The sequence below is a fragment of the Zonotrichia albicollis genome, chromosome 29 (assembly GCF_047830755.1).
Source record: "Zonotrichia albicollis isolate bZonAlb1 chromosome 29, bZonAlb1.hap1, whole genome shotgun sequence".
In the NCBI taxonomy this organism is placed as follows: Eukaryota; Metazoa; Chordata; class Aves; order Passeriformes; family Passerellidae; genus Zonotrichia; species Zonotrichia albicollis.
Genome location: NC_133847.1, coordinates 1,244,390 through 1,271,148, shown reverse-complemented (window position 1 = coordinate 1,271,148; position 26,759 = coordinate 1,244,390). Strand labels below are relative to the sequence as shown.

General features: G+C 49.4%; 2 protein-coding genes across 6 annotated transcripts; one reads left to right on the top strand and one right to left on the bottom strand.

Annotated features, from left to right (window-relative positions):
* Positions 1–877: 877 nt before the first annotated feature.
* On the top strand, positions 878–25,528 carry TMPRSS9 (transmembrane serine protease 9). 5 transcript variants are annotated; one of them, XM_074528718.1, is made up of 20 exons: positions 878–1,000; positions 7,199–7,351; positions 9,079–9,230; positions 10,996–11,123; positions 11,532–11,599; positions 12,027–12,202; positions 13,249–13,290; positions 14,242–14,413; positions 14,630–14,904; positions 15,082–15,218; positions 16,394–16,709; positions 17,520–17,691; positions 19,110–19,381; positions 20,034–20,170; positions 20,670–21,027; positions 21,116–21,232; positions 21,874–22,045; positions 22,353–22,618; positions 23,167–23,303; positions 23,774–25,528. In XM_074528718.1, exons 3-20 carry the CDS (start codon positions 9,107–9,109, stop codon positions 23,933–23,935), a joined length of 3,231 nt encoding a protein of 1,076 aa, XP_074384819.1. In that variant the 5' UTR covers positions 878–1,000; positions 7,199–7,351; positions 9,079–9,106; the 3' UTR covers positions 23,936–25,528. The 5 variants fall into 5 exon arrangements, with proteins under 5 accessions (XP_074384819.1, XP_074384822.1, XP_074384818.1 ...); XM_074528721.1 differs by lacking the exon at positions 22,353–22,618 and having other exon boundaries at positions 23,774–23,911; XM_074528717.1 differs by lacking the exon at positions 23,774–25,528 and having other exon boundaries at positions 23,167–23,708.
* TIMM13 (translocase of inner mitochondrial membrane 13) lies at positions 25,116–26,759 on the bottom strand. Its single transcript, XM_005494220.4, has 3 exons — positions 26,622–26,759; positions 26,402–26,470; positions 25,116–26,326 (listed from the first exon to the last, which is right to left on the bottom strand). The coding sequence occupies exons 1-3, from the start codon at positions 26,745–26,747 to the stop codon at positions 26,228–26,230; spliced, it is 294 nt and encodes a 97-aa protein (XP_005494277.1). The 5' UTR covers positions 26,748–26,759; the 3' UTR covers positions 25,116–26,227.

Here is a 26,759-nt window from a genome sequence, read left to right as displayed (position 1 = left end):
CTAAAACGGATTTCGGTCATTGTTGATCAGTCTGGAGAGATCCATGGGACAGCAGATGTTTGGAATGAATGGATATACTCTAACCAAAATAAACTTCAGAGAAATCTCTATGATAATTTTATCATTTTAGGATAATATGTTCTTTCCTTGCTTTGCTACCAAACACATGAGGTGCTCAAGTTTGTTGTTAATGTTGAAGATAATTAGGGACAGAAGTGGCTATTGGATGAGAGATGACTTGTGCAGGCCAAAACTCAGACTAAAGCAAAACAAGTTCTCAGCTTTTCATCTACTTTTTGCCTTTTCAAGATGGCAGAAGGGTCACTTGCGGAACTCTCTCCAGTTTTGGCCTCTGCCGTGAGTGTGTGTGATGCTGGATAGCCCCTGCCTATTCCTGTGCAGCAGTTAAGCTGTTCTAACACATAAACGATGACAAATAGGATTATAAGGATGGTAAATAGAGTATGAACTTGAAGGGCTATGGATGTCTGACTGAGGAAATTAGTGGGGTTTTTTGGGAATACCGCTCCCTTTATGGTTTCTCTGTGCATGGTTAAGAGATCATCCCCAGTGTGGGAGCTGCCGATGGGAGGAAATTCAGCGGCGCAGTGCTGCAGGTATGAACCACCCCACTTCAGGCAGCTCTTTTCCTTTAGGTGCTGCTGCTGGAGAGGATGGGAGTCGTACAGCGAACTGCAGGAACGTCTGGTGACTGCGGAGATGCAGGAGCTGGGGCATCACTGGTCCAGCTTCCAACGCAGGCAGCTGGGGAGCAAGCAGGGGGAGGAGGGGGCTGGGGGTGGAAATTACTTAATTCCAAAGTTCAGTGAAAGCAACAAACCAGCTCTTCAGGCTGAGCCGTTCCTGTCGCTCAGCCTGCGCCTTTAAGCTCCGCCGCGAACTCCCCCAGTGCCTCCCACCGCCGCCGCCGGCGCCCCGCAGGCCCGGGCGGGTCAGCTGCCGGGGAAGGCAGCTGGCGGCAACGGGAAAAGCAAAGCAGGTGAGTCCCTGCTCCTTCTTAGGAGCCCTTTTTACTTCCTTCAAGGTGCCGAGCTTTCTTGGCTCGGAAGGGAAGAGGAAAAACCCGCACCCCTCCCGGCGGCTGCACCCACCCAGCCCTGGGCGCTCCTCGCCCCGCGGTCCCACCGCGATCCCTCCTGCCTGGCAGCCCTCCTCCTCCTCCTGCTGCTGCTGCTCTTTTTTTCACCTCCTCCTCCTTCTTCACCACCTCCTTCTGTTCTTCCTCATTGCTTCTCCATCAGGGTCAGACAGGTTTGCTGCCTGCACCCGCAGATTTTCAGCCGAGCTGGAGTTTGAAACTGCTTCTCCCGTGCTTGGGGAAATCCCTCGTGCTTAGCTGGCTCTGCGCAAACAGCCTGTTTCTGAATTTAATGCCTGTGGGGAAAACAGCTCAACTCACCTTTTACTGAAAGTGGAAAAAAAAGATTGAAAGATGGAAAAAACTTCTGTGCATCCTTTTAGTCACTTATGGCCAAGTAGTTTTCCTTATGTAGTGCTGGATTGCTTTTTAGTGCTTTTCGATTCTATGTAACTCTAACATGATTCAGTGATTTCTAGACCCCCTTCTCTGAAAGTACTGATTAAGAGAAATGTCTTAGTTACTTAAACGCTTTGGAAACCAAATGCAGAGAATGGTCTATATTATTTGAAAGCTATAACAAATTAGGAAATATTCTAGAAAGAAAACTCAAAGTACTTCATGGAAAACAAGAAGTGCAACTTTGACAGTAATGCAGACATAAAAGCTGAAAAAATCAATATTATCAATGTAGGAAATAAAAGAGTGAAACAGCCATGGCAGCGAGCAGCTTCGACCTAGACATGGGACAAACTCTTATCAACAACCTCTATGGACTTATAATAGCACCATTATTTGAGCCTAAAGAAATGTTTCTGTAGCTGGATGGTTCTTTGTTCCCATGGTTGAAGGGAAGGGCTTGAGAGTCATGCTGCTTCACATTCACACGTTTTCCAGCCCTGAGGCTGCCCTGCAAAGAGCTCGGGCACAGCTCCTGATCTGGCTTAAGGGAGGTCCCTGTAAGCGAGGTGTGCTAATGGAGGCCTCTGTGAGCGAGGTGTGCTAGGGGAGGCCTCTGTGAGCAAGGTGTGCTAAGGGAGGCCTCTGTGAGCAAGGTGTGCTAATGGAGGCCTCTGTGAGCAAGGTGTGCTAAGGGAGGCCTCTGAGCAAGGTGTGCTAATGGAGGCCTCTGTGAGCAAGGTGTGCTAATGGAGGCCCCTGTGAGCGAGGTGTGCTAGGGGAGGCCCCTGTGAGCAAGGTGTGCTGAGGGAGCAAGATGTGCTAAGGGAGGCCTCTGTGAGCAAGGTGTGCTAATGGAGGCCTCTGTGAGCGAGGTCCAGCCGGGCAGCACTGCCCAGAGCAGGTCCAGGACTGGAGCAGCCGCTGTGTGCCTGCGTCTTGTGGCCTCTGCCCGGTGTGGCCTCCCCAGGCCGGAGCGCTGCCCACAGCTGGGCACGGTCACACAGCTGCCCAAAGCTGGGCACGGTCACACAGCTGCCCACAGCTGGGCATGGTCACACAGCTGCTCAAAGCTGGGCACGGTCACACAGCTGCCCACAGCTAGGCACAGTCACGCAGCTGCCCAAAGCTGGGCATGGTCACACAGCTTCAGCGCTGGAGGTCAGCATGTGGCACTGTCCCATATTGATACACGGAGAGTTTCACTCTCATTGACTCAAGTGCTGAGAGTGCACTGCTTGACTGATACCATTCATCACTTGCTGGTTTCTCTGTGTGAATTCTTCCTTTGAGGGAGCATGCATTGCAGGTAACTGATTTCAGGGCAGCTTGGGGATTTCATATCTATGAACACTAATGCCTACCTGACAATCTGTAATAACAGCTGAAGCTAGGTAAAAATGTAATTTACACGTTGCTTCTAATGTATGTAAGCTGGTAAGAAAGAATAAAATGTGATTATTTGCCAACTGAAGACCTCTACTTTAGCCCCTGTTTCTCCAAGAGCCTCTGGTCCCAGTATGTCCATCAGCTTCATTGGGACCAAGATTTCTCCCACACCCTCACATTGGGCCGGGCAGTGTTCAGGGGAGGTGACTGAATGTCAGTGGTGGAAATGCCATGAGTTAAGCATGTGAGTTTTTCTTGGCCATTCATGAGCTGAAAAGTATCAAATTATATAGTGCTCCTATTGTGGAAAGTAACAGACAAACATGGACTTCCTGGCTTACTGGATACTCCCTATGTGTATTCAGTATTTACTATCTGTACTGAGTTTTCAAGCCAGCAGAGTTGGGGGGGTAAGGGGGGCAAGGCTGCCTTTATTTTATTGTGTAATCCACGGCTACAAGTTTAAGAAGTAATTGCAGGTACAAATCTGCCCAGTACTTTGTTACCAGAGAGAGAGAGCTCAGGGTGAGTGTCTCCAAGGTGGAAGTGATGTTAGAGCCTTTGTTACCTGTGACAATGCGAGCACTGGGGAGCTCAGCTTGTCTGTCATGCCCCAGCTGAGACTGCTGAGCTGGCAGGCAGGGAGAGGATCTTCTTACTTGTAAATTGAGAGACATTTGTAGACGAGGACGGACAATAAACAAGGCCAGCACAGTGTCATTTGGCTTGCTGGGAGCAGGACTACAGCTGAACCAGGTGCATCTCCATGAGTGCTGCAGGTGAAGAGGGGCTTAGGATCCTCAGTACTCTGAGTGGCAGGGGCTTTTAGATTTGCTCACTTGTATGATCTGGGAGCTTGCAGTGTCAGGGCTTTTCACTCACCTTAATAATATGAGGTGTCCTCAGCTCAATCTGCATTCTCTTAAGTGACATGAGCTTCTTTCTGCTTGAAAGTAGGGTTTAGCCTTTTAAATGCAGCACAACCACTTCTAAATGTTAACCTGCAGAGAGGTGGGGACATGGATATGCTCTATACATCCATTACAGAAACTGGAGATGGGTTAAAGCAAAAGGATTAGAGAAATGCTGTGTTGGCTGGTCCAGGGAACCAGTGTTGTGGTAGGTGAAGCTCATGTCACACAAAACAAAAGGCCATGTAGCCAAGCCGGTGTCTGCTGGTCTTGGGAAGGTTTGCCTTTGATGCTGAGAGCTCTGTTCATCATAACCCATCTCTTATCTGTTTGACCAGCTGCTGCTGTCTCTGCATACACTTTTTTTTCATGACATAAGATCATCGCATCAGAAGGTTCAAGGGGAAATATATGGGCTTACCAGGAAGCAACAATGTTGGGATAAATTCCTGCACTCCCTTCTCTGGAGCCCCACTCAGAGAGAGAGTGAGCCATAAGGATGAACTGGCACACAGTTCTTGCCATCTCCAGGCTGACATGACCTCACACTGCATCACCACCCAACAGATACCACTGGTTAGAAATCCACTCCCCTACAAAAGTGTTCTACCATTCTCAGTACCTGCTGGCACAAGTTCTGAGCTTTGTTTCAATGCAACTAAATTCTCAGCTGTAAGGATAAAATCACTAGGCTTGACCCCATTTTAAAAGAGATATTTCAGGTTGGCTACTCCCACCACCCTGCTCTGCCAGCAGATCTGTTTGCACAGCCACATCTGTTATCTCCTGTGGTCGTGCTTCTCATCTCGCAGCAAATGAGTGTCTTCTCTCCTGCTCAGGCTCAGGTTTGGTGTCATATATATGTCACCAAAGGTTTATTGTTTTGGCAGCTGTGATTTTGGATGGTGAACCTACCAAGTGATAACATATCGGAGTCTGCTTTCTGATTTTGAGATACCTCCTTCTGGAGAACTATCCTGCTTCTGCTGTATTCCCCCTCTGAAGTGCTACAAGTCTTATTTTGGTGATAAAATCAATAGTCCTTTATTTGCCTTTGGCCACAGACTCATTACTTGCTGAGGCTGCAGGCAGATCTGCTGCTGAGCTTGTGGTCTGCCTTGAGCAAGTGGCATGTTTTTCATACTTGTGCCATCATTTTGCAAAGGCTCTGTCTGGGTTTACAGGATTTACAGGTCATAGTGAGACAGTTTTACAGCCCCCGTGTCTGAAGGCTCAGCAGACACTGTATTGCTGTGCTAAGAGCCACAGTACCCCATTATGGGATGAAGCAAATATTCCATTAACACTTGGTTATTCAAATGGTTGCAGCATATTGGCTGCCCTTTATCATCACAGTGTGGGAGAAACCAAGCATGCTAGAATACAGAAATGCAGCACAAAGACCCCAGAGCAGCCCAGACTCACCATCAGGGGGGGTGTGTGGGGATGGGGCAGTGGTTTTCTTACATTGTCCCTTGGGGGACATCAGGGTTTCCTTGCATCAGTTAGCTGTAAATGAAGTTGACTTTTGAAAACGGGTACCACCATTTCTTTCCTGTCTTTCTTTCCTCTGGCCAACAGCTCAGAGCAGGGCACCTCAGCTTGCGTCCCTGTGGTTGAGGGCTGCTGGTAGGGGCTGGCAGACTGGGAATGGGAGAAGCTGGAGAAGAGCAGGAGGAAGCCTGGGCCAGTGCAGAGCAAGACAGGAGTGTAAACACTCCTGTTCTCATGGGAGAGAGACTGCAGAGGCCTAAAAAGGCAGAAGAAAAGGTCTCAGGAGGTGAAAACATGAAGGTGAAGATGCGGTGAGGTGAAGGAAGAGAAGTACCAAGCAGTGGAAGAAAGAAGGCCAGGGTATGTGGAGGTGAATGAAGAAAACCAGCCCTTTTGCTGGGCAGCCAACTGGGAGGTCACCACTGTGCTTTAGAGTCAGGAGCTGTGGCATTTTGCAAGAAGACAGTTTCTACCTGGAAACAGGAACCTGCACGATTTGTGCTGGAGACTGGGCCAGCCCTGCAGGTGTGTGTGGAATCACCTGAGCTGGAGAGGCACCTGCCACAGCCAGGCTGGGGCTGTCCCAGGCACAGGCCAACAACCAGGGGCCTCTCCTGGGGCCCTGCCTTGTCCCTCTGCTGCTCCTGCATGGGATCTTCCCCCACACACATGTGTGCATGCACACAATCACACACACGATCACACACACGATCACACACACATACATGTGAGGTCATACACAGACTTGTGTGCATACACATACACGTGAGGTCACACACACTCTCACACAGTGTTACACATGCTTTTACATACACTCACACATACACACAGAGTCACACACACACAGTCACACACACTCACAGTCACACAGTCACACACACACACATACACTCACGTGCTGCTTTTCCTCTTTGACAAGAAGAGTGGGTGTTAGTGACTGTTTAGCTAATTGGATAAAGGAATATATTTATCATAACGCTTTATATTTTACAATTTCCCTACTTGAATCAGCTGAGAAATAAAATACACCTTCCAAGGAAATCCTATGGAGTGGCTCAAGGCTGCCCTAGAGAAAAATTCAGACTTCTGTGGAGAAAACAAACTCTATGCTGCCAAGCAGCAGCAGAGCAGGGGTGGTGGCCAACTCCCAGCACTGTGGCAGATCCTCAGGGACAGCCAGAGATGGTGACAGTCTGCAGGACAGCTCTTGCTGACTCTGTGCTGCACATCAGACATGCCTTCTCTGCTAAAATGTAACAGTGAAAAGACACCCCACTGGTGCAGGGACTCTCTTAGGTCAGAGTTCCCCACACCCTGCTTACAAAGGCGTATTTTATAACCACTTACAATTTATAAGCTTACAAAAAAACCATAAATGTGCTTTTATTTCTCAGTATTCCTATTGGAAACTCATGACTGTTAATACTCTCCCAGTTTCTGCCCTACTAAAAAAATCTAATTTTCTCTCCTCTGATTTTATGTCACAATATTTTTCACTGTGTATAGTTTCTTGCCACAGATCTCCACTATGACTTATAGATGATCCTTATTATCTTTCAGGGAAAAAAAAATCGCAGCCTCTATTTTGCTGTTGCAAAATGGCTTTCCCTTTACATGTCCTTTTAATTCTTTTTAACTCACACCACTGACAGCAAAAGAAAATATGCTAAAAGGGAGAACAAAGACGAGTTTTGATTGTTTTGGGAAGTAGAAAGTTTCTCTAAATAGACTATTTTCCAGTTAAAATGCCTCTGCAATCACTAATGCAAACTTTTTTCTAGGTTTCCAAGTACCTTTTTTTGTGGTATGACTTTTACATGCAACTAAGATTGTATTGTCAAAAAAAAAAAAAAAAAAAAAAAAAGCCCAAGCCAGTTTTGTCTGCAATTTTTATTTTTTTCCTCAGACGCATCTGTTCTACCTTTGAGGTCCATTGAAGTCCACTGTTGCACTGGGCAGCACACCTGAACTGGATTTCTGCGTGCCCACATTCAGCACACTGCAAGAGGGACAGTGACTCCAAAACCTACCGAAAGAGGGAAGGAGAGATTCCTCATCTGTATGTATTCAGGCCACAAGGACCACTGGAGAAAAGGTTCCCTACTTGTCTCCCCTTAGCCAGAGCTGAATTGTCAAACAGAGATATTGTTAGCAGAACCCGGGGGCCACAGTGCCAATCTGTGCCAGGCTCAGTTACAGCTGAAAAAGAATATTTGGGTGTCTGCTAGAAAAAAAGAGGCATCTTGGACAGACTCTCCCTCCCTCTCCTCTTTCTCTGTCTGCTGCCTCACAAAGAAGTGACCTTCTAAAATCTCTTATCTAGAAGCTTCTGTTTAAAGAGCTGCTGACGCCTCTTGGAAAACACTGAAAAGCTCTTCTGAAACAGGGAGCTGCTTCTCCCTGTGTCCCTTTCCTCCCCTCTTCCTTTCATTGCTGAATGCATTTACATTAGAAAAGGCCGTTCCTCTGCACCTTCTCTGAAGTCCCAGTCTGATTTACAGCGGCAGGGAATCGCTGCTGTGGCAGCCCAACCTCTCCCAGCCCTGAGAGGATAGGAATGTGACATGTGAGATGTCCCTCAGCAGGGCAGACTCAGGAACTGAGGAGGGAAGAGCTGGGTGGGTTTTGTACTCTTGACGCTGTCGATATCAAGACAGAGTAAGTTTGAGAGGTGATTGTGCCTTGCCAAGGCTTTTCTGGTGTCTTCTGTAAATCTGAGTTCCCCAACAGTTAGAGTTTGAGTTCTCAAAAAAATCACTCTGGACCCTTGGCCAAGAGGAATGGACTTCTGTGGATTTCCACTCTGATCTCACAAATTGTCTGAGACAACTTCAACCTGCCAGTTTGAACAGCAGCATTGTGTGTCTTCTTCATGCCTATGAGGGAGAAATATTAATACAGTAATTTAATACATTTTAGGACCACAGGAAATCAGTGTCCCTCCTTGTCTCATCGGGCTTGTTGCAGATACTAACCTGTCTGAATGATGTAATAACTATGTATATTACAGGCTGGTTTCATTCCTAGTGATATCCAGTTGTTGATGTGCAAATGAAGGCCAAATATAGTCTGGCTTGTACTAGAAAAACTGCAGAGGAAAAAAAAAAACAAAACAAGAGAGGTACTCTTTCTATTTTGGGCATTTTTGAATTCACACTTGGAGCAACATATCCCATCTGAGCATCTTCAGTGCATGAAAAACATTGACATAGTGAAACCAGTCAAGCAAAGGAAAATGTGGAGGCAGAAGAGGTGACATGAAGGAGCTTTGCTTCTGGTGCAGGACCACTTGGGGCAAAATACTGGAAGCACCAGTGCTAATGCTGGCCACAGGGAAGGAGAATCTACTCCTGTGGCCAGCATTAGCACTGGCCAGCACTATCAGGATAGCAGCAAAGCTGTAAGCAAAGGACATATTAATTGCTCTACATTACTAGGCATTGGGAGCTCTCAGCTAAATGCTGTAAAGTGGAGGGGGGAATCACCCACTGTGATTTTATAATTCCTCCAGAATTCCTGCAAAAAATGTGGAATAGCATTGGGCTATATGAAACCTCACCCTGGAGTCTGCCTCATGAACAACTACAGGGTGAGGTTTATTATTTAGAGAGCTTTAATCCATATAACATGCACCTCGGGGTTACACGTAGCCTAATGCCAAGACTTCCATTGCCAGGTCAGAATAGTCCAGCAGGAGCATACAGTGATGCTCCTGTGGTAACCTTAGCTGACATGACAGATTTCATCCCAGTCTTGTAATTTTCCTCCTCTTCTTTTTAATCACAGAGCCCATCTGTAGAGCTGCTCAGAAAGCATGGAGCAGATAAAGCCAGGGCAAGGCACCCAGAGGAGGAGATGGGGGGCCTGCTGCTGGAAGGTAACTGCTGCTGCTGCCGTGGCAGGCACTGCAACAGCCCTCTGCCTGGGGATCCTGCTGGGTGAGTGTGCTGCCAGCTACATTCTTTCAGTTTAGCACTCCAAAAGAGAAGTGGTCTGCACTGCTTATAGCAAAAATCTCAAAATCCTCCTACTGAGATCAAAATGCAGACACCTTTCTGCACAATGCACAAAAACTACAAGGGCTGTAGTCAGCTCATGTTCTCACTACGTGACTTTGGAGCCCTTTATCTTCAGTGTCTCATGATACATATGCTCTATTCCTTTCCTGCTTGACCAATCTGATGTCCTTCTATGACAAGATGACCTACCTAGTGGATGAGGGAAAGCATCTGAATCTGGTCTATCTCAACTTCAGTAAAGCCTTTGACACCATTTCCCATAAACATTTCCTTGTAGAAGTTGGCTGCGTATGGCTTGGATGGGTATGCTCTTTAATGGGTAAAAACTAGCAGGATGCCCAGGCCCAGAGGATGGGAGTGAATGGAGTCACATCCAGCTGGAGACTGGTGACCAGTGGTGATCCTCAGGGCCACTTTGAAGCCAGGCCTGTTAATTATCTTCATCAGTGGGGATGGAGGGCATCCTCAGTCAGTTCACAGATGACCCAAGCTGGGTGGGATGTTGATCTGCTGAAGCAATAGTGTGGCCATCAGGATCAGGGCAGTGACCGTCCCTTTGTGCTGGGCACTGGTGAGGCCCCACCTCAAATCCAGGGTTCAGTTTTAAAACATCTCATGACAAGAAAGACATTGAGGGGCTGGAGCGTGTTCAGAGAAGGGAACAGAGCTGGGGAAGGGGCTGGAGCACCAGGAGCAACTGAAGGAGCTTGAGGGGCTCAGTCTGGAGAAAAGGAGGCTCAGGAGGAACCTTTTGGCTCTGCACAACTCCTGGAAGGAGGGTGCAGCCTGGTGGGGTTTGGGCTCTGCTCCCAGGGAACAAGGACAGAAAATAGGAAAAGGCCTCAAGGTGGCCCAGGGGAGTTTAAGATTGGACATAGGGAAAATTTGTTCACTGAATGGGCTGTCCAGACCTGGCACAGGTTTGCCCAGAGCAGTGATGGAATTCCCATCCCTGCAATTTAAGCGATTTAAGAAACATGTAGATGTGGCTTTAGGGGACATGGTGGCCTTGGCAGTGCTGGTGAAATGATTTGACTCAATGATCTCAGAGGTTTTTCTAACCTAAACAATTCCATTATTCTATGATTCTGTCCTGTAGTCTGTCTCTGTGACTTTGACATTTCTTGTCACTGTACCTTGCTGCCTCTGCCATTTCCTACCATGACCGTTGCAGCCATTGAGCACTGCCTGTTTTACTGTCCCACTCCAGAGCATGGCCACCATCTCCCTCCCTCTTCCACCTCTCTCCTGCTGCTTCTGCTGCCCCATGGCCACCTCAGGCCAGCATGCCAGTGAGACCCCAGCATGACATGGCTGACACATGCCAGCTGTACAGTCACAGTTTTTGAGGTGGCTTCAGTACCCAGCAGAACCTTCCCGGGGCTGTTCCTGCAAGGATAGTGCGAATCTCAGGTTGCCAGGCTGTACCCATCTGTTCATGAATTTCTGTCTCAGGCTTGACAAAAACCCACTGTTTTCAAGTTCAAACAAGTTCAGTACAAAATGCTATTCCTGCACATGCACAGGGTACCCCAGTCCAGTTATGGGGCACCCCCGAGGCAGCTGGGATGCTCAGGGATAGTCAAGCTGCTAAAAACGGGGGGTTTGAAGGAGACAGGATGATATTCATGTTGCAAAGCTGTGAGGAAAGCTGCCTCTGACAGACACCTTCCCTTTCTGGCAGCCTGCCATTCCACAGGAGAGGCCAGCTTTGAGCACACAGTGGAGCTGCAAGGAATCCCATTCAATAGCAGCTTACAGACAGAGAACTCAGACTACTACAGGGTGCTGACACCTGCTCTTGAGAGGCTGGTGAGTTATCTGGGCCTTGGGAAAACACTTGTGAAATACTGTGGTGGTAGCACCAGCAGAATCTCTAAGCCAAGGGCAGGAGGAAAACTAGGACTTCTTAAACATCAGCAGGGTACTCTATGGGGCTGAACGACATTTTGAGAGGCCCTGTCAAGGTCCGGAGAGACATTCATGGAGTGGGAAACGTGTGTTCAGGCCTATTCCTTACATAGGAAAAAGATATACTGCCTCATGCCCTAAAAGCCAGGGTGGGAAAAAGTTTACATATGAGCTGGACATGGGTGCTTCTGCTTACAGAGCAAGAGACCAGGCACCAACAGCTCCACATTCCAGCAAAATCCCAGGCATCATCTATTCCCATCTCCTTGGGGTCCAGTAAATGTGTGACCATCACTCTTTGCTTTGCAGTTTCTGTCCAGTCTCCAGGACTCCCAGCTGAACTGGAGTTGCACTGGTTGCACCATCCTGGGCTACCGGTGAGTGTAGGCAGCTATCTCTGCAGACCCTACAGCTCATGTTTCAGAGAATTCTGACAAGCCTCACCAAGAAGGTGAACCCATACCTGTGTCTCTTGTTCAAAGCTAGTACAAAGAGAAACTGGTTTTTGGTCAAGGCTGGATTTTCGTCTGAGATTGCAACAATGTTCTGGATTTTTAAATTTCAAAATGCAATCAGAAAGGCAGAGGAAAAGAATTTTGTTTAACCACAGCTTTGGGCCAAAGGTAAAAAAAAAAATTCAAATGATCATGTCAACCCAGAGGACATCTCCAGAGAAATCTTAAATTATTAAGAATCAAAATATTAAGATTTGTTTCCTTTGGGTTCCCTGTAGAGAGCACAGGAACCTGACCCTTGTACTGACCATGAAGCCAAGGTCGCCCTTACTTCTCTGTCTCCCAATAGGAATGGAAACTCCGGTGTGATCGTCCATTTCCGCCTCCTCTTCACCCCCCAGGATTCCCAGCCCCTGAGCTCTACCTTGGAGGAGGAAGCTTTCAGGCATGGGCTGGCAGCTGCCCTGCACAAGCAGGGTTTCTCCCTGGCTGCCTACGGGACCATCTCCTCAGCCTCTCTCACAGGTACAGCCCTGCTGCCCTGTGCTGGGGCTGCTGGCACCCAGGGGCACACAGCTAAGCCACCGTGAGTCAGCCCAACTGCTGCAGGGTTTTAGCTCTGAGTGTCCAGTCAGTGTTAGAAATTGGGGTGCTGGCAGGCACCCAGCAAACTGATAACATGATCTGCCTGGCTCCCAGCTGCTCCAGCTTCACCAGACAACAGCAGAATCCAGCCTAGATCTTGCCAGCTTAAGAGACATTTGTGGAGTCCCCAGATACCTCTCCAACACTACTAATGCTGTCCTGCTGCTCCGCACTGCAAGAGCAGGTTGAGGGACCCACAACAAGGACAGAACCTAAAGCATGAATTGCAACTATTTTGGCTCTTCTTGCAGCACCTGAAATCAGTCTGAGGGATAGGGAATGAAGCTCCAGGAGGTTAATGGCTGGATTTTCTGTGCCTACCTGTGCACAGCAGCCCTTAGGCAGACCTCAGAGTTGTAGCAATAACTGCAGCTCAGGTTGCTATTTCTCATCATAGTTGAATTACTCTCTGAAACCACCTGACAAGAAATTTGGCTTTCCTTCTGTAGGACTCCAGGTCCAGCCAATTAAAAAAAACCCATGAGCCTGGGAAACAAGAAGGCGTGGGCTCCTCTGTAGCTCCCTCTGCACCCTCTGCCAGAATCCAGGGCAGGATCCCTGGATCTCTGGGAGCCTTGTGCTGCCCAAATGGAAGGTGCTGGAGTCCCCTTGGCTTTAGGCAAACAGCTTTGCATAGCTTCAGCCCCAGTCTGCTCCTGAGAGGCAGCTCACTTCACAGCTTTTAGGAATTTCTCTCTGCGCATGGAGTCAGCCCAAAGCTTGCAGGGCACTAGGGAGCTGTGCCTCCCCTGCTCTGTGGACCTGGGCCCTGCCTCACACTGGTCACAGGTGGGCACAGAGATCACCAGGCAGGAAAGAAAGATGCAGCAAAGGCCGTGGCAGCCCCAGCCCAGGAACACAGCTCCAGGACCTGAGGCTGGGCTGCCCTGTCCTTGCTGATCCTGATTCCTTCCTCTTTGTCCCAGGTCCCAGTAAGGTTTCTTCCCACAGACCTGGACTGAAATCAGGTAAGAGCCAGGCAGCAGGAAGAATCACCTGCACTCTGCAGCCTCGTCCTCCTCTTCCTCACCAGCAGCCTGGATACAGATACAGGCTTGGGCCCCATCTTGTTCATAGCCTGGTGGTCCAGGGGCCTGCAAGCTCAAAACAAGCTGCAGTTCTGCACCCAGCACCATCCTGCAGGGACTCTGGGGCAGCCAGGGAGCAGAAGGACAAGGATACAGGGGTGGTTGCTGTGTGGACTGCAGAAGACATGAGTGACACAAGCCTTGCTGTCCCCAGGGAGCTGCTCTTGGGACACAGGCTTCTCCAACATCCAGTATGTGAAAAGAAAGCCCTGAATGTGACAGCCAGACAGGCTGTGATGATGCCTCTGATGGAAGGGGCTGTGCTGAATCTCCCACAGCAGGTGTCCTGGACATAGAACCCAGCCACAACCCACTGTTGGCAGACCTTGACACGGGGAGACACCAGTGGCTGTCAGGCACTGAAAACAGCCAAGGACATGCCATGACTTTTCAAGGCAATAGTAAATGGCTGCATTGGGATGAGGGACACTGTGCCCTGGAAACACCTTAGTCCCTGTGATGGATTGTGGTGACAAGGTCCACCTTACTGGTGGGCTGGCACAATGGACAAGAGCCACATGCCCATGAGCTGCTGGAAGCTTATCACAAGGCAGTAGCTAAGCTCATCAAACTAGTCAGGATGCTGCTCTACAGTTTCTTGCTCTAGAAGAGTTTCAGGGAGGATGCTGTGATGGCCCAGTGCTTTGCAGTGCTCTTCCCAAGCCTGCAGGGTAAAGGCTGCTTTGTGACATCCCAAGTACCACCCTGCTGCTTGAGCATATGCCAGCAGCACACACAAAGCTGAAGCAGCTTTTCCCACTTGCCCCCAGGAGCGTGTTGCTGGGGTGCAGTAGCAGGATCCTGGGGCACTGAGTTTCTCCTCCCTTTCAGACTGTGGGATTCGTCCTGCCATGCAGACTGCCAGCAGGATAGTTGGAGGCTCAGAGGCATCCAGAGGGGAGTTCCCATGGCAAGTCAGCCTTCGAGAGAACAATGAGCACTTCTGTGGTGCTGCAATCCTTACAGAGAAGTGGCTGGTGTCTGCTGCTCACTGCTTTACTGAGTAAGTTTCAGTCACACCACTTTGCACCCTCCATCCCTGTTCCAAAAGCTGCCATATCTGCCCAAACTCCCACTGCACCTCTCTGCTCCACCACGGGGAGAATGAGGAGTTTCCATCACTCCTGGAGTGGATGGCAGGATGGGCAGTAGGCAGCTTGGGTTTGCAGGACAGTGTTGTGGCTGCAGGTTCACAGGGCTCCCACTGTCTCTCCTCTAGGTTTCAGGACCCAGCCATGTGGGCAGCTTACACAGGGACCACCTCCCTCAGAGGCTCAGATGGCAGTGCAGTGAAGATGGACATTGCACAGATCATCCCACACCCCTCTTACAACGCTGACACAGCTGACTATGATGTGGCCGTGCTGGAGCTGAAGAAACCTGTGACCTTCACTAAGTACATCCAGCCCGTGTGCCTGCCAGATGCTGGCCATCACTTCCCCACCAGCAAGAAGTGCCTTATCTCTGGCTGGGGCTACCTCAAGGAGGATTTCTGTAAGCAAAGCATGGCAGGCAGCAGAGCAGACGTGGTGGGGTGTGAGTGGGGCAGAAGGCATCAGGGGAAGGGAACTCAGACCTTGCTCTGGCCAGCTGAGGTGGGCTGTACCCTGAGCCGCTGATCCTGTGCAGGGCTTCCTGCACTGAGCTCACAACTGTGTCTTTCTCATTCAGTGGTGAAACCGGAGTTCCTGCAGAAAGCAACAGTGGAGCTCCTAGACCAGAACCTATGTTCCAGTCTCTACAGCCATGTCCTCACAGACAGGATGATGTGTGCTGGCTACCTGGAGGGGAAGGTTGACTCCTGTCAGGTAAGCTTTGCCAGAGAAGATGGCACACCTGCCCACATAAAGCTTTTCCCTCCCAGGATGCATCAAGTGACACTTCAATAAGCAGAACTGACACTGTGGTCACTGTTTCCCACTGAGGTTTGAGGCCCTGCCTTGGACCCAAGCACAGATCAGTGATTGCAGAAGACACAAATGAGGATATGTTCTTTACTGCTTAGAGCAGGGTACTGTTATTTAAGGGGCTCTTTCAGTTAATTAACTACTTTTCTTGTCTTCCTGAACTGTCATCAGGGCTGGCCCTACCAATATTCCACACAGGTCTTCAGATAAAAATCCAGATGGGCAAAGGGCTGCAGTGGAAACTAAAACGTACACAACAGTTTTTGGTGAACAACAGAGTGGTTTTTTAGTTTTTTCCATCCTGCAAGTGCTGAGCTGGAGACAGGCCTGCCTTTGATAGTATGGAGAGAGGAGAACTGTGATGCCAGAGGAGGACTGTGATTTCCAGGTCTGTCTCTGTGGCTTGGCAGGAACGTTCAAACCAACAGAAACCAGCTAAACAAATCTGCACTTTTCTGGTGGTAGTGCTTTGTATTTCTGCACCAAATACAGCACAAACACCAGAGAAGGGGCCAAGAATTGAAGATTCAAAGTTGGGTGATGAACATGATCCATCTGGTTATTAATTACTGATTGAGAGCAATCTCATCCCCAGAAGGCATTACCAGCTTCACCGACACCACATGTCCATCAGTGATGGTCACAGGGCCCCACAAGAACCAAGAACTGAACCACTTCTGACATCAAGAAAACCTGATGCAAACATTAATGTGGTCTCCCTGTGTTGTGTATCAGGCAATGAACACCCATCATCTGGTTGTGTATGGGCTGCTAGGATTAACCTTTATGAGGTTTAACAAATTATTAAAGCAGTAGAAATGCTTAATCCTAGATTTTACAGATTGTGTCCTTTGTTCTTCTGGCATATAAAGGGCACGAGGCTTCTGTGTAATAGCAGGACAGCGTGCCCACATGGAGGAACACCCAAAGGCCAGCACCCAGATGCTCCGCTCATCACTAGGCTGCAGCAAATGTAAAGGGACGGAGAGACTCCAGCTGGTAGAGGGATGCTGAGGGTGGCCAGGGCAAGCTCAGTGCTTCCCCAGGGAGAGCTCACCATCTGCTTTCTCTTGCAGGGTGACTCTGGTGGGCCTCTGGTTTGCCAAGAACCATCTGGCAGGTTTTTTCTGGCGGGAATTGTGAGTTGGGGTATTGGATGTGCTGAAGCCAGGCGGCCTGGGGTTTACACACGTGTTACCAAACTCAGAGACTGGATCTTGGATGCTATTTCTGCCTTTCCTACCTCCATAGCCCGTACTGTTCCTCCAGTGCACTTGAGGACTAACAGTAACATGGTCAGTGCTGAAGAGATCAACACCACCACTGGAGCAACACCGACCACCTTACCAGCCCCAGCTGCCAGCAGGCCAGGGGCTGCAGCAGGACCACAAGGTACGAGCACCCACAGTGGGTGCATCGTGGCAGGCAGAGTGGCTGGTATAGGTCCAAACATCAGGTTCATTCCTCCAGTAACCTAAGCTGACCTTTTGTAGGGTGAGCCACACAACTTTGCCAAAGTGCTAAGGTACAAAGCCACTATATGGCTGCCCTAGCTGAGTGCAGAGCAACATGGCAAAGCCACTCAGTACTTCTGCAGTTCCATGTGCTCCTTTGCTTTTGTGACTGTAATCTTGCTATGTAACTGGTCTGCTCTGGCAGGCCCAGAACAGGTCACTAAGGCACAGCAGCATCTGACAGTATTTAATCTGTTGATCACTTACTTTTGCTTGCCACCTAAGGAGCTCCCAGCAGTTCAAAACTGATAGCTGTCCCTTCACAGCAGCCATGCTCCCTGAAGGGAAGGAGGGCAAGTGTCTGTAGGATGACCTGTCCACTCCAAGGAGTGCTCCCAGCAGCTTTGCAAGGAAATGCAAATGAAGGGTGTTTTTCTAAATCTAGAATAATATTTTATCTGGAATGGCAAGGCTAAAAGGCATGGGGCTACTGATTACTCTGCCTTCAAGAAAGGCCCGGGATTCACAGCTTGCTGAGAGCAAGATGCAGAACAGCATTTTATGTGAAAGTCCAGCTGTACATGGCCACCATCAGGCACTGCCACTATCAGCCAGCAGGGCTTGGGTAGATATCTCACACCTCAGGCCTAACCTATCCCTGCTAAGCCCTACTGGTTAGAGAGTGAAGTCTTTTCTTGCTTATCTTCTGCTAGCAATACTCACAAGTCATGCTTCGACTTTTGTTCAGAGTGTGGAGGACGACCCGGGTTCTCTAAACCCAGCAAGATTGTGGGAGGAACAGATGCTTCCAGAGGAGAGATCCCTTGGCAAGTCAGCCTGAAAGAAGACTCCAGACATTTCTGTGGAGCCACCATCATTGGGGACCGCTGGCTGCTGTCCGCAGCTCACTGCTTCAATGAGTAAGAGCCCATCCCTGTCCCTGCTCCAGCTCACCTGCCCACCGGCACAGGGCTGTGCAGCCAAATCCACAGTGTGGCACTGGGGTCAAGAAATGGAAATCAAGAACACATGTTGGACATTAATTTTTGCTATAGCTTGACATTCATAGCAAAAAGGAGTTTGTGGGGAGGTTGGAATGAGGCAGAGAAAGGTTAAAGCAGCCTGATCAGGGAGAAAGGACAACATATCTAAGAGGGGTGGAAGAAAGTGCCACAAGAGAGTTTCTTTAATAAACTTAACCTTTAAAAATTGTCTGTAATATGTGAAATAGAGACACATGGTCAGTTGGTAAAGGGAAAATGGTCAGTTCAATCCTGCATAGTTCTGTTAAACTGCAAGAACCCAAGCCTAGGTTTATAAGTAGCCTAAAGAAGTGAGTAGCAAGAAGATAATGCTTGTCAAGAATAAATTCTTGAAAGCAGAAAAGGTGGGTTATTAATTCTGAAGGATTTTAAGACAACCTCATGCATTAAACAGCTGGGCAATAAAGGAGCAAGTGAAATGCAAGGTAGGCAAGTGTGAAATGAGGTACACAGCAAAACCAATAGTGCTGTCCGTCTGCGAATGAGGATGAGCCTTCATCAGCTATTGCAGTTCAAACCAAGAGGTCAGAAACATGTGGATATTGCTCTGACAGCTGCAGTCCTGTGGCAGAGGCAGTTAATGAGCACAGGAATGCAGTAAAAAATATGGGAGATGAGTGAGATGTTGCTGGTAATGCACAGCACACCGACTGCTCCAACATCACAGGGAGGGCAAGAGTAACACCGTGTGCTTGTGTTCACAAGGCTCAGGGATGAGCAGGGTGTGGAGCAGCATCATAACAAGCACAACAAAATAGATCAGACTAGACCTGGGAAAAAGAAACAACTAATGGGAAGGCAGTGTTTGATGGGACTGTACAATAATGAAGGGTACAAAGATGTTTAGGGAATGCCTTTTGACTGTCTTTTTAAGACAAGAGCAGGTGGAAAACAATCAAAAGCAAGCCAAGGAAGTTTTTCTAATTAAGCTAAATATTTAAAATTCACCTGGGGTTAAAAAAAGAATAAAACACAACTTTAGAAAAATCCAAATAAAACCAAAAAATCCAGCAAGATCTACTGAATAGAGAGACACCACCTGTGTGCCAGAATACTCCTGAAATCATAAATTCCTGAAGGTTCACCTTCAGGAGAAGGTGAAGAAGAAGATTATTATTGTATGTTTATTTGCTCTTCAGGTAATATCCAACAGGTGCCACTGCCAGAAACAGTTCTTTGGGCCTGACTTAGTAGGGCTGCTCTGCTGCATGCTGATCATGTAAAGCTGTCTCTAATTTCAATGTCAGAATTCAAGGGATGTGTGAGTATGCACATTTAGGTTTATGTATTTGCAGGACAATGCCAGAAGAGATTGAAGCCTATGTGGGAACAACGTCAATAAACGGAACAGACGAGAATGCAGTGAAAGTCAATGTAACAAGAGTGATCCCACATCCCCTCTTCAACCCCATGATTCTGGACTTTGATGTGGCTGTACTTGAACTGGCAAGACCTCTTGCCTTCAACAAATACATACAGCCTGTGTGCCTCCCACTTGCCATGCAGAAGTTTCCTGTTGGCAAGAAATGCCTCATTTCTGGATGGGGTGACCTCCAGGAAGGGAATGGTAAGCAGTAATGCATTACCTGCTGGTTTGCCTTGGAGCAGTGATACCCTGAGCAGCAAAGCCTGTGCTCAATCCACATTCCTGGGAATGTATAGGACAAGGATCAGTAACAGGGACAGTCAGGAACTGACAGAAACACAAGAATAAGCAAGAATAAAGGCACACAGAGCACTATCTTAAGGAGAGGCAGCTTGGTGGGAGCCAGGAGAAACCTGCCGGACCACCCTCAGTAGCTCTGCTGTGCTAAACAAGTGTCAGACGTTTGCCTCAGAGCCTGCTGCAGCTCTGGCAGGATGGCATGTTAGCCACTCAGTCACAGAGGTGTTCAAGCAATGAGCATAAGCAAAGATCCCACTACAAGGAGAAAGCCTGAGAGTGGCACATGTGCTACCAAACAAGTCCAGCTGACAAGAAGCCCACAAACTCTCAGGAGCATGGGACACAAACTGTGCAGAATCCTTAGCACAGACACAAAACTGCACCCTGGGGTGAACGCCAAGCTTCAGGGCTGCAGAGAAAACAGGTTTTATAGGAGTCAATTCCCATGTGGGATTAGAGCCTGTTTTCCGAAAATGTGTGTTGAGTCAGTCTAAAAGCCATTAGCTAGCTCCTTCCCTCTGCTGCACTCACTAATTCTGTGATTTTCATGCAGACACCAAGCCCGAGATCCTGCAGAAAGCATCTGTGGGCATCATAGAACAGAACACCTGCAACTTCCTCTACAACTTCTCCCTCACTGACCGAATGATCTGTGCTGGCTTCATGGAGGGGATGGTAGACTCATGCCAGGTAAAAGTGTGGAATTTCTCTACGCTGTAGATTGTTCTAGAAAGCTGGGCTAACTCTGCTTTCAGCAGATCCTTGTGAAATATTTACTGAGCTGCTGTAATCCAGCTGTGTAATTCACATGTACTGGAGCACAAAACAAACCCCAGCCCACTTCTTTGGAGATTTAGGAAAGCAAATAAAGCTCCACCAAGTTGAGAATTACTTAAACCAACATCCCACCACTCTGTCTGGCCAGACAAATCCTGGATGAAGCAGGTCTCCTCCTGTGGCAATGAGTCAGTGGCAGTTGGTGGCAGCTGTGGAAAGGTGCTGACAGGAGCTAGGTTGAGTCACTGACCCCAACCTCAATTTCTCCACGCTCATGCCCTGCATACACATTGCATGACAGCAGACAGGCCCACAAGGCTGGAGGAAGGAGTTGAGGGCAGTTAAGTGCTTCTGGTTTGTCTGAGAGCAGACCTGATTGGACTGAGCAGCCATTGCCTTGCTTCTTCTGCAGGGAGATTCAGGTGGGCCCTTGGCCTGTGAGGTGACTCCAGGAGTGTTTTACCTTGCTGGCATCGTGAGCTGGGGATTTGGTTGTGCCCAGGCTATGAGACCTGGTGTGTACTCCAGAATTACCAAGCTCACAGACTGGATCCTGGACACCATCTCCCAGCTGCCCAGTGGTGGCACAAGCATCCCCCCCAGCTCAGCCATCCCTAGAACTTCTACCACAGCTGTTTTTATCCAGCCCAACACAATGGCTGCAGGTCCAGCCGGCAGAACCACCCTGCGGACAAAGATGAATACAACCACAAGCAAAACTTCTACAGCTCTGACAACGACCGAGACTGCCAAGCCTACCCAAACCCCAGGTAAAACTGATAACTGATGCATTGACATGTGGGCAGGAGGCCTCCAGCACAGAGGGTACTGAGCAGGTCATGGGTTATTGCCTTCTAGTGGTGCCTTGTACCAGCCTCACTTTCAAGTGTTCCAGCAAGGTGTGTATTGGAAAAGAAAATCCCGAATGTGATGGTGTTGAGGACTGCAGCAATGGCTTCGATGAGCACAACTGTGGTGAGTTCTCCTCTGTAGCCCGTGGCTGCTGCCAGCTCTACATGCATGACCTGGACTCCATAGTGGTACCCACCATATTAACACTGGCTGCCTTGGGCCCAGACACTGGGTCCGAGGCTAGCCCACTATGGTCCAGATCATACTTGCTCTGCCAGAGCCTAAAACAAGATACAGCTGGATGAGCTGGATCCAAATTTACTGCCAGAAAGTGCAGTCTCTTCTACTCTGCCACAGACATAAGAACTCATTTCCCAGCACACAGGCCTTTTGGCCAGTCAGTCTGGTAGCACAAGGTGGCAAGACAGGTCTGCACAACATGGCAGCCCAGAAAGTATCTTGGCATCCCTGGGACTGCACTTTGGGCTGCACATTCCTTGCTGTTTGATAGCTGAGCCAGGCCATCCAAATACCTGTTCCTCACATACCACATCCCTGGAAGGTGTGATCTGTGATAACAAGTCTGCAAAATACACCCTGTCCATCAAGCCTTGCCTCAGCTGGGTGAACTGAATTCATCACATCCTACTGTCCTGTACATGCTCCCCCAGAAGGCTGTCCCACAGCACAGGTTATGGAAGGCAGGAAGTAATTCCTTCCATTTATGGTTTTTTAAAACCATGGTGCTTCTTCCTGTGTTCCAGACTGTGGCTCAACAACAGCTCTGGCCTTTAGCAAGATCGTGGGCGGCAGCAGCGCGGCTCGAGGAGAATGGCCCTGGCAAGTCAGTCTCTGGCTCCGGCGGAAGGAGCACAAGTGTGGGGCTGTCCTTATTGCTGACCGGTGGCTGCTCTCTGCAGCTCACTGCTTTGACATGTAAGTCTGAGATAAGCTAGTTAAGTCAGCTGGCTCTTGCCTCAGTGCCACCAGCCAACCTGCCCTTCCCCTCCCTCGTGGTCCAGCACCTGGCTGGCATGCTGTGCCCCACAGGAAGCACACACCCCCTATCAGAGAAATGCCCCTAGAGGTAAGTGTGAAAAGGAATGGATGGAATGAAGCCTGAGTACACTCACTGGTTATGGAGACAGGGGTCCTGACCTCCTAAGGTGTGGCCAGCCCCAAAAGTGGAGGGATGGCCCTCCTTGTGAGGCTATGCTCCTAACAGCCAGCTGTCTTTCTGCAGTTACAGTGACCCCAAAATGTGGGTGGCCTATCTAGGAACACCCTTCCTGAGTGGCATCGATGGCAAAATGGAGAAAATATTTCGTATCTACAAACACCCATTTTACAACGTCTACAGCCTAGACTATGATGTGGCACTACTGGAGCTGAGCACACCTGTCATGTTCAGCAGCACCATCAGACCTATATGTCTCCCAGACAATTCTCACATCTTCCATGAAGGGGCCAGATGCTTCATCACAGGCTGGGGCTCCACAAAGGAAGGAGGTACTGGATAAAGAGGGCCCTCCCACAACCATGATGGCCAAGCTCAGTGCTTGGCCACCTACACTGCAACACTGCAAGCCCAAACATCAAAGTTCCCACACCACTGCCCCAAGCACTCCCATCTTAGGCCATATGCTGCAGAGGATACCAAGCTGGGCAAGGCCTGGTGTCACCATCATCTCCTCCCCAGCTACCATGCACACTACTCCTCCATTTTATCACACCTCTTTCCTCTTGAAGCTTTCCCAAGCTTTCTACTTGCCAGCCACTGTGCTCTCCACCCCCACAGCAGCTGCTCCAGCTGTGCTTCTGCAGTACAAGAACCATCCCAATACCAAATTGGACCACTCCAATTTGTGTCTGGTCAGCCAAGCTGCCTGACAAATGACACACCCAAGGAACCTTCCGGAGTTTGCTCTGCTGAACCAGGTGACTCACTTTCCCAGAGCAGGTCTCTCCCTCTGGCAAGCAAGTAAGAGACCCCACTTCACATGCTGCTATTTCCCATGTGCTCTTCACCCAGCTAACAGCAATACTTGTCTCCTCAGGTCTCATGTCAAAGCATCTGCAAAAAGCAGCAGTGAACGTGATCGGAGACCAGGCCTGCAAAAAGTTCTACCCTGTCCAGATCAGCAGCAGGATGCTGTGTGCTGGTTTCCCACAGGGCACCGTCGACAGCTGCTCAGTGAGTGCAAGAGCAACAAATGCTGTGGCTGGGACACAGCAAACTTGTGCCAAGTCCCTAGACTATATTGTCTCAGGAGGGCCCTGCCCTGCCTCCCCTAGCTCAGATGTCTGTCTGTCCATCAACTGGCTGCTGCTTTTATCCATGTCCATCCTGCATACACCTCCTGCTGCTTGCCCCACCAACCTGTGACAGGTCAGGGAAATAGAGAGGTAATGCTAGGAGACCACATGGGGCCTGTTCTACGACCCTACAGTATCTCTAAACACACCCTTCTATGTTCCAGAACCCCAGCTTCAGATTGTTCATGCAGGTACATCACTGAGCAGTTCTCCAGCTTGGAATGCAGCTCCTGGGGAAGTGGGAAACAGGACAGCAAATGCCCCTGCCCCAGAGAGAAAGAACATTTCATGGCTGGGGAAGCTGCACTGCTTGTGGCTTGATACTGGATCCTTTTCCTCTCTCTGCAGGGTGATGCAGGTGGGCCCCTGGCATGTAAAGAACCTTCAGGGAAGTGGTTTCTAGCAGGAATCACAAGCTGGGGCTATGGCTGTGCCAGGCCATTCTTCCCTGGTGTCTACACCAAAGTGACAGCTGTCCAAGGCTGGATTGTGCAGAACCTCAAGCTCTGAAACTGCATTTCACCACTCAGGGAAGGTGGTGAATGAGAGGAGTAACTGCCAGAGGATGCACTAACCCCTCAGCTACTGTACATTTTTCTGATGCTGCAAAGGGGTGAAGACAGCCTTGCAGGTGTTGTGTGACCTGCTGGTTGTTATCAAAGCATTTGATAACTGCTTTGCATAGAAAGGTACAAATTCTAAACTTTTTCTATAAATAAATGAAGCCTGTCCCATCTTAAGACCTGGCCAAATATGCTGTGCATTAAAACATGACCTTCTTAGTTGGATGGGTGCCAGAAATATCTGCCAAAAATTCATGGAGTTTGGCTGACCCCTGCCTATGAGCTGTCATCCCATGGCCAAGCCAGCAGACTTGTGACCTTTGCTCCAGCCCAAAGTTATGCCCTTGCAGAAGGACCTCACTGACTCGATGGAGCTGTTGTGCTGTGCAGTGGCTTTTGAGAAGGGTATGATGCTGTTTCCAATTAGTGTGTGGGACTAGAGAGCTCAGTGATGACTTCCTGCTCACCATTTGATCCTGAGAATGCAGCACTACAACACTTGGGAGTTCAGACTGCACAGGCCCTGACCTGTACTAGAGTATAAGGAGGGGCTTTCCACACACCCCCACGCACCTCGTTCAGCCTTAGGTAACAGGTGATTAAACTGGCAAAGATTAAGGCATGGCCACACAGACCACTGTCTGCCTAAGCTAGGTGGGAAAAATTTAAAGTGCTGAGACAGTGGTGCAAGTACACTTGTCAGGTCCTACCAGCCAGGATAAGACACAGAGACAACTTTGCTCATAAGCAAAGAACTGCAGCAGAGCTCATGTGCTGAGTCTTGGGCAGAGCAGACTTAGACATGTCCCCATTGATTCAGCTACCAAAACTGAACAGCTTCTTGTACCTCAAACCCCTTCCTCATTTTTGGTGCCTGAAGTTCTGCATCTGGGCATAACAAGAGGTCTCCTCTATCCCAACCCAGCTGGCAGCAAGATCTACAACTTTCTGAGACAGAGCACCAGCTAGGTGGGAGACCCGGCTTTCAGGCATGGCTCAGCTCCAGATGGGTTTGGATGCATGGCTACAACACCTGTGGGATGCTCCTATGAATGAAATGGGACTGCTGCACAGCCAGTACCACAGAATTCATACAGCCATAAAGGAAAAAGCCCCCTAAGCAAACATGTCTGAAAGCACTTTATTTTCAAGTAGTCATTCTTACAGTCTAGAAAGGAAACTCCAGTTTCAGTAAGTCCAAATACCCAAATATCTCCTCATAGTTTACCCGGTGTGAGAACACTTTAGGTTCTACCACATCCCAGTGAATGCCCTAGGAGGTACGGAGATGCCATTCTGCCAGTCTGTCTCTGTGTCCAGCAAACCATGAAATCTTTTCTAAAATACAGAAGAGCTTCAAAAGAAAGGATTTAAAAAGAAAACAAACATGGGCACTGTTGATCTCTACCACTCTCTTCTTCCAGCTGTTGTATCCACTGGTGACCACGCAGCATGAACTCACCTTTTCAGGAGCAGTGTAGAAGCACAAAAATAGAGTTGTGCCCCAAAGCAGACCAACATTCCCTGTTGCAGACATGCTCCTCCCTCAAAAAAATTATGCTTAGGATATAGGCTCCAAGGTGGAACATTTGTGGCAGAGCTAAACCAGAAACTACAGAGTATTAGAGCCACACAACACACTTTATTCTACAAAGAAAAGAACCTAAGTACTTCCCAACCTTGCATGCCTAGCTGTGCTCATACAACTATTTGCAAGGCTGTCCTGCTCCCCAGCACTGTGCTTGAGCTGAGTCAAAGCCTACAATCCCACAATAACCCCACAAAGCGCTATACAGATATAGGAGATGAAAGAGCCAAGGTGGCATGTGGACAATCTTCTGGCAGTTTTTCCACTAATGAAAATGGACTGAGTAATGACCTTATGGACGGGTCCATGCTGGAATCCCAAGCAAGGGTACTGTGTTGCTGGCTTGGCTTGGCCCCTGTTTTCCACAGAAGGCTCCTTGCCTGTCCCAGCCCTTTCAGCAGGGATTTATCAATTGATATAATACCTTGGGCCAATCTGGACACTTGGGAAGGACAACAGCTCACGGAAAAAAAAATCACTCTCTCCTGGAGCTGGTGCTAATAAAAGCCAATGGATGCAAAAGGTTCAGCGAGGTTTTATTGCTCTGCCATGGCAGGGGCTGGGAAGGCAGCAGGATTCACCCCTAACCACCTGGACTGGCCGCTGTCCCTTCCCCACATGGTCCCTTCTCGGCCCGGAGGCCGGCAGGCGTCACATGTTGGCTCTCTCTCGCTGCAGCCGAGAATTGTAGGCTCGCGAAACTGTGTTCCAGGAGTCCATGTACCGGTCCATGCACATGGCGATGCACTTCTGCGGGACACAGAGCCTCAGCGGCAGCCCCGAGCTAAGGGGCCGCGGGTGCCCAGTTCTCCCGCCCGTCCTCACCTGCTCGGAGTTGTCCAGGGCGCCGCCGGGCTTCCCGATGCACTTCCGAAAGCACTTGTCCGTCATCCGCTGCGGAGAGAGCCCGAGAGTGGCAGCGCGGTCCGGGGGCTCCGGCTGCAGCCGCCGCCCCTGCTGCGAGGGGAGCGGGCCGGCCTGGCCGTTCCCCGCGACCCGCACCGGGACCGAGCCAGCCCCGCCCGGCCCCGCCGCCCCTCCTGACCTGCAAGAGCTCCTGTGCGTTGGCCACGGCGATCTGCACCTTCACCTGCTCCATGATGAGCCCCGGGTCCAGCTTCCCCCCGCCGCCTCCTCCGGAGCCGAAATCGGAGCCGAAGCCGCTCTCCATTGCCAGAGTCAC

Excerpts from the sequence above, each read along its gene's own strand:
- TMPRSS9 (XM_074528717.1), top strand. The coding sequence starts at position 9,107 with ATGGAGCAGATAAAGCCAGGGCAAGGCACCCAGAGGAGGAGATGGGGG. Across the intron at positions 11,124-11,531 it reads CACCTGCTCTTGAGAGGCTG|TTTCTGTCCAGTCTCCAGGA; the intron begins GTGAGTTATCTG and ends TTTGCTTTGCAG. Across the intron at positions 22,046-22,352 it reads GCAGCTCACTGCTTTGACAT|TTACAGTGACCCCAAAATGT; the intron begins GTAAGTCTGAGA and ends GTCTTTCTGCAG.
- TIMM13 (XM_005494220.4), bottom strand. The coding sequence starts at position 26,747 with ATGGAGAGCGGCTTCGGCTCCGATTTCGGCTCCGGAGGAGGCGGCGGG. Across the intron at positions 26,471-26,621 it reads ACGCACAGGAGCTCTTGCAG|CGGATGACGGACAAGTGCTT; the intron begins GTCAGGAGGGGC and ends CTCTCTCCGCAG. Across the intron at positions 26,327-26,401 it reads CCCTGGACAACTCCGAGCAG|AAGTGCATCGCCATGTGCAT; the intron begins GTGAGGACGGGC and ends TGTGTCCCGCAG.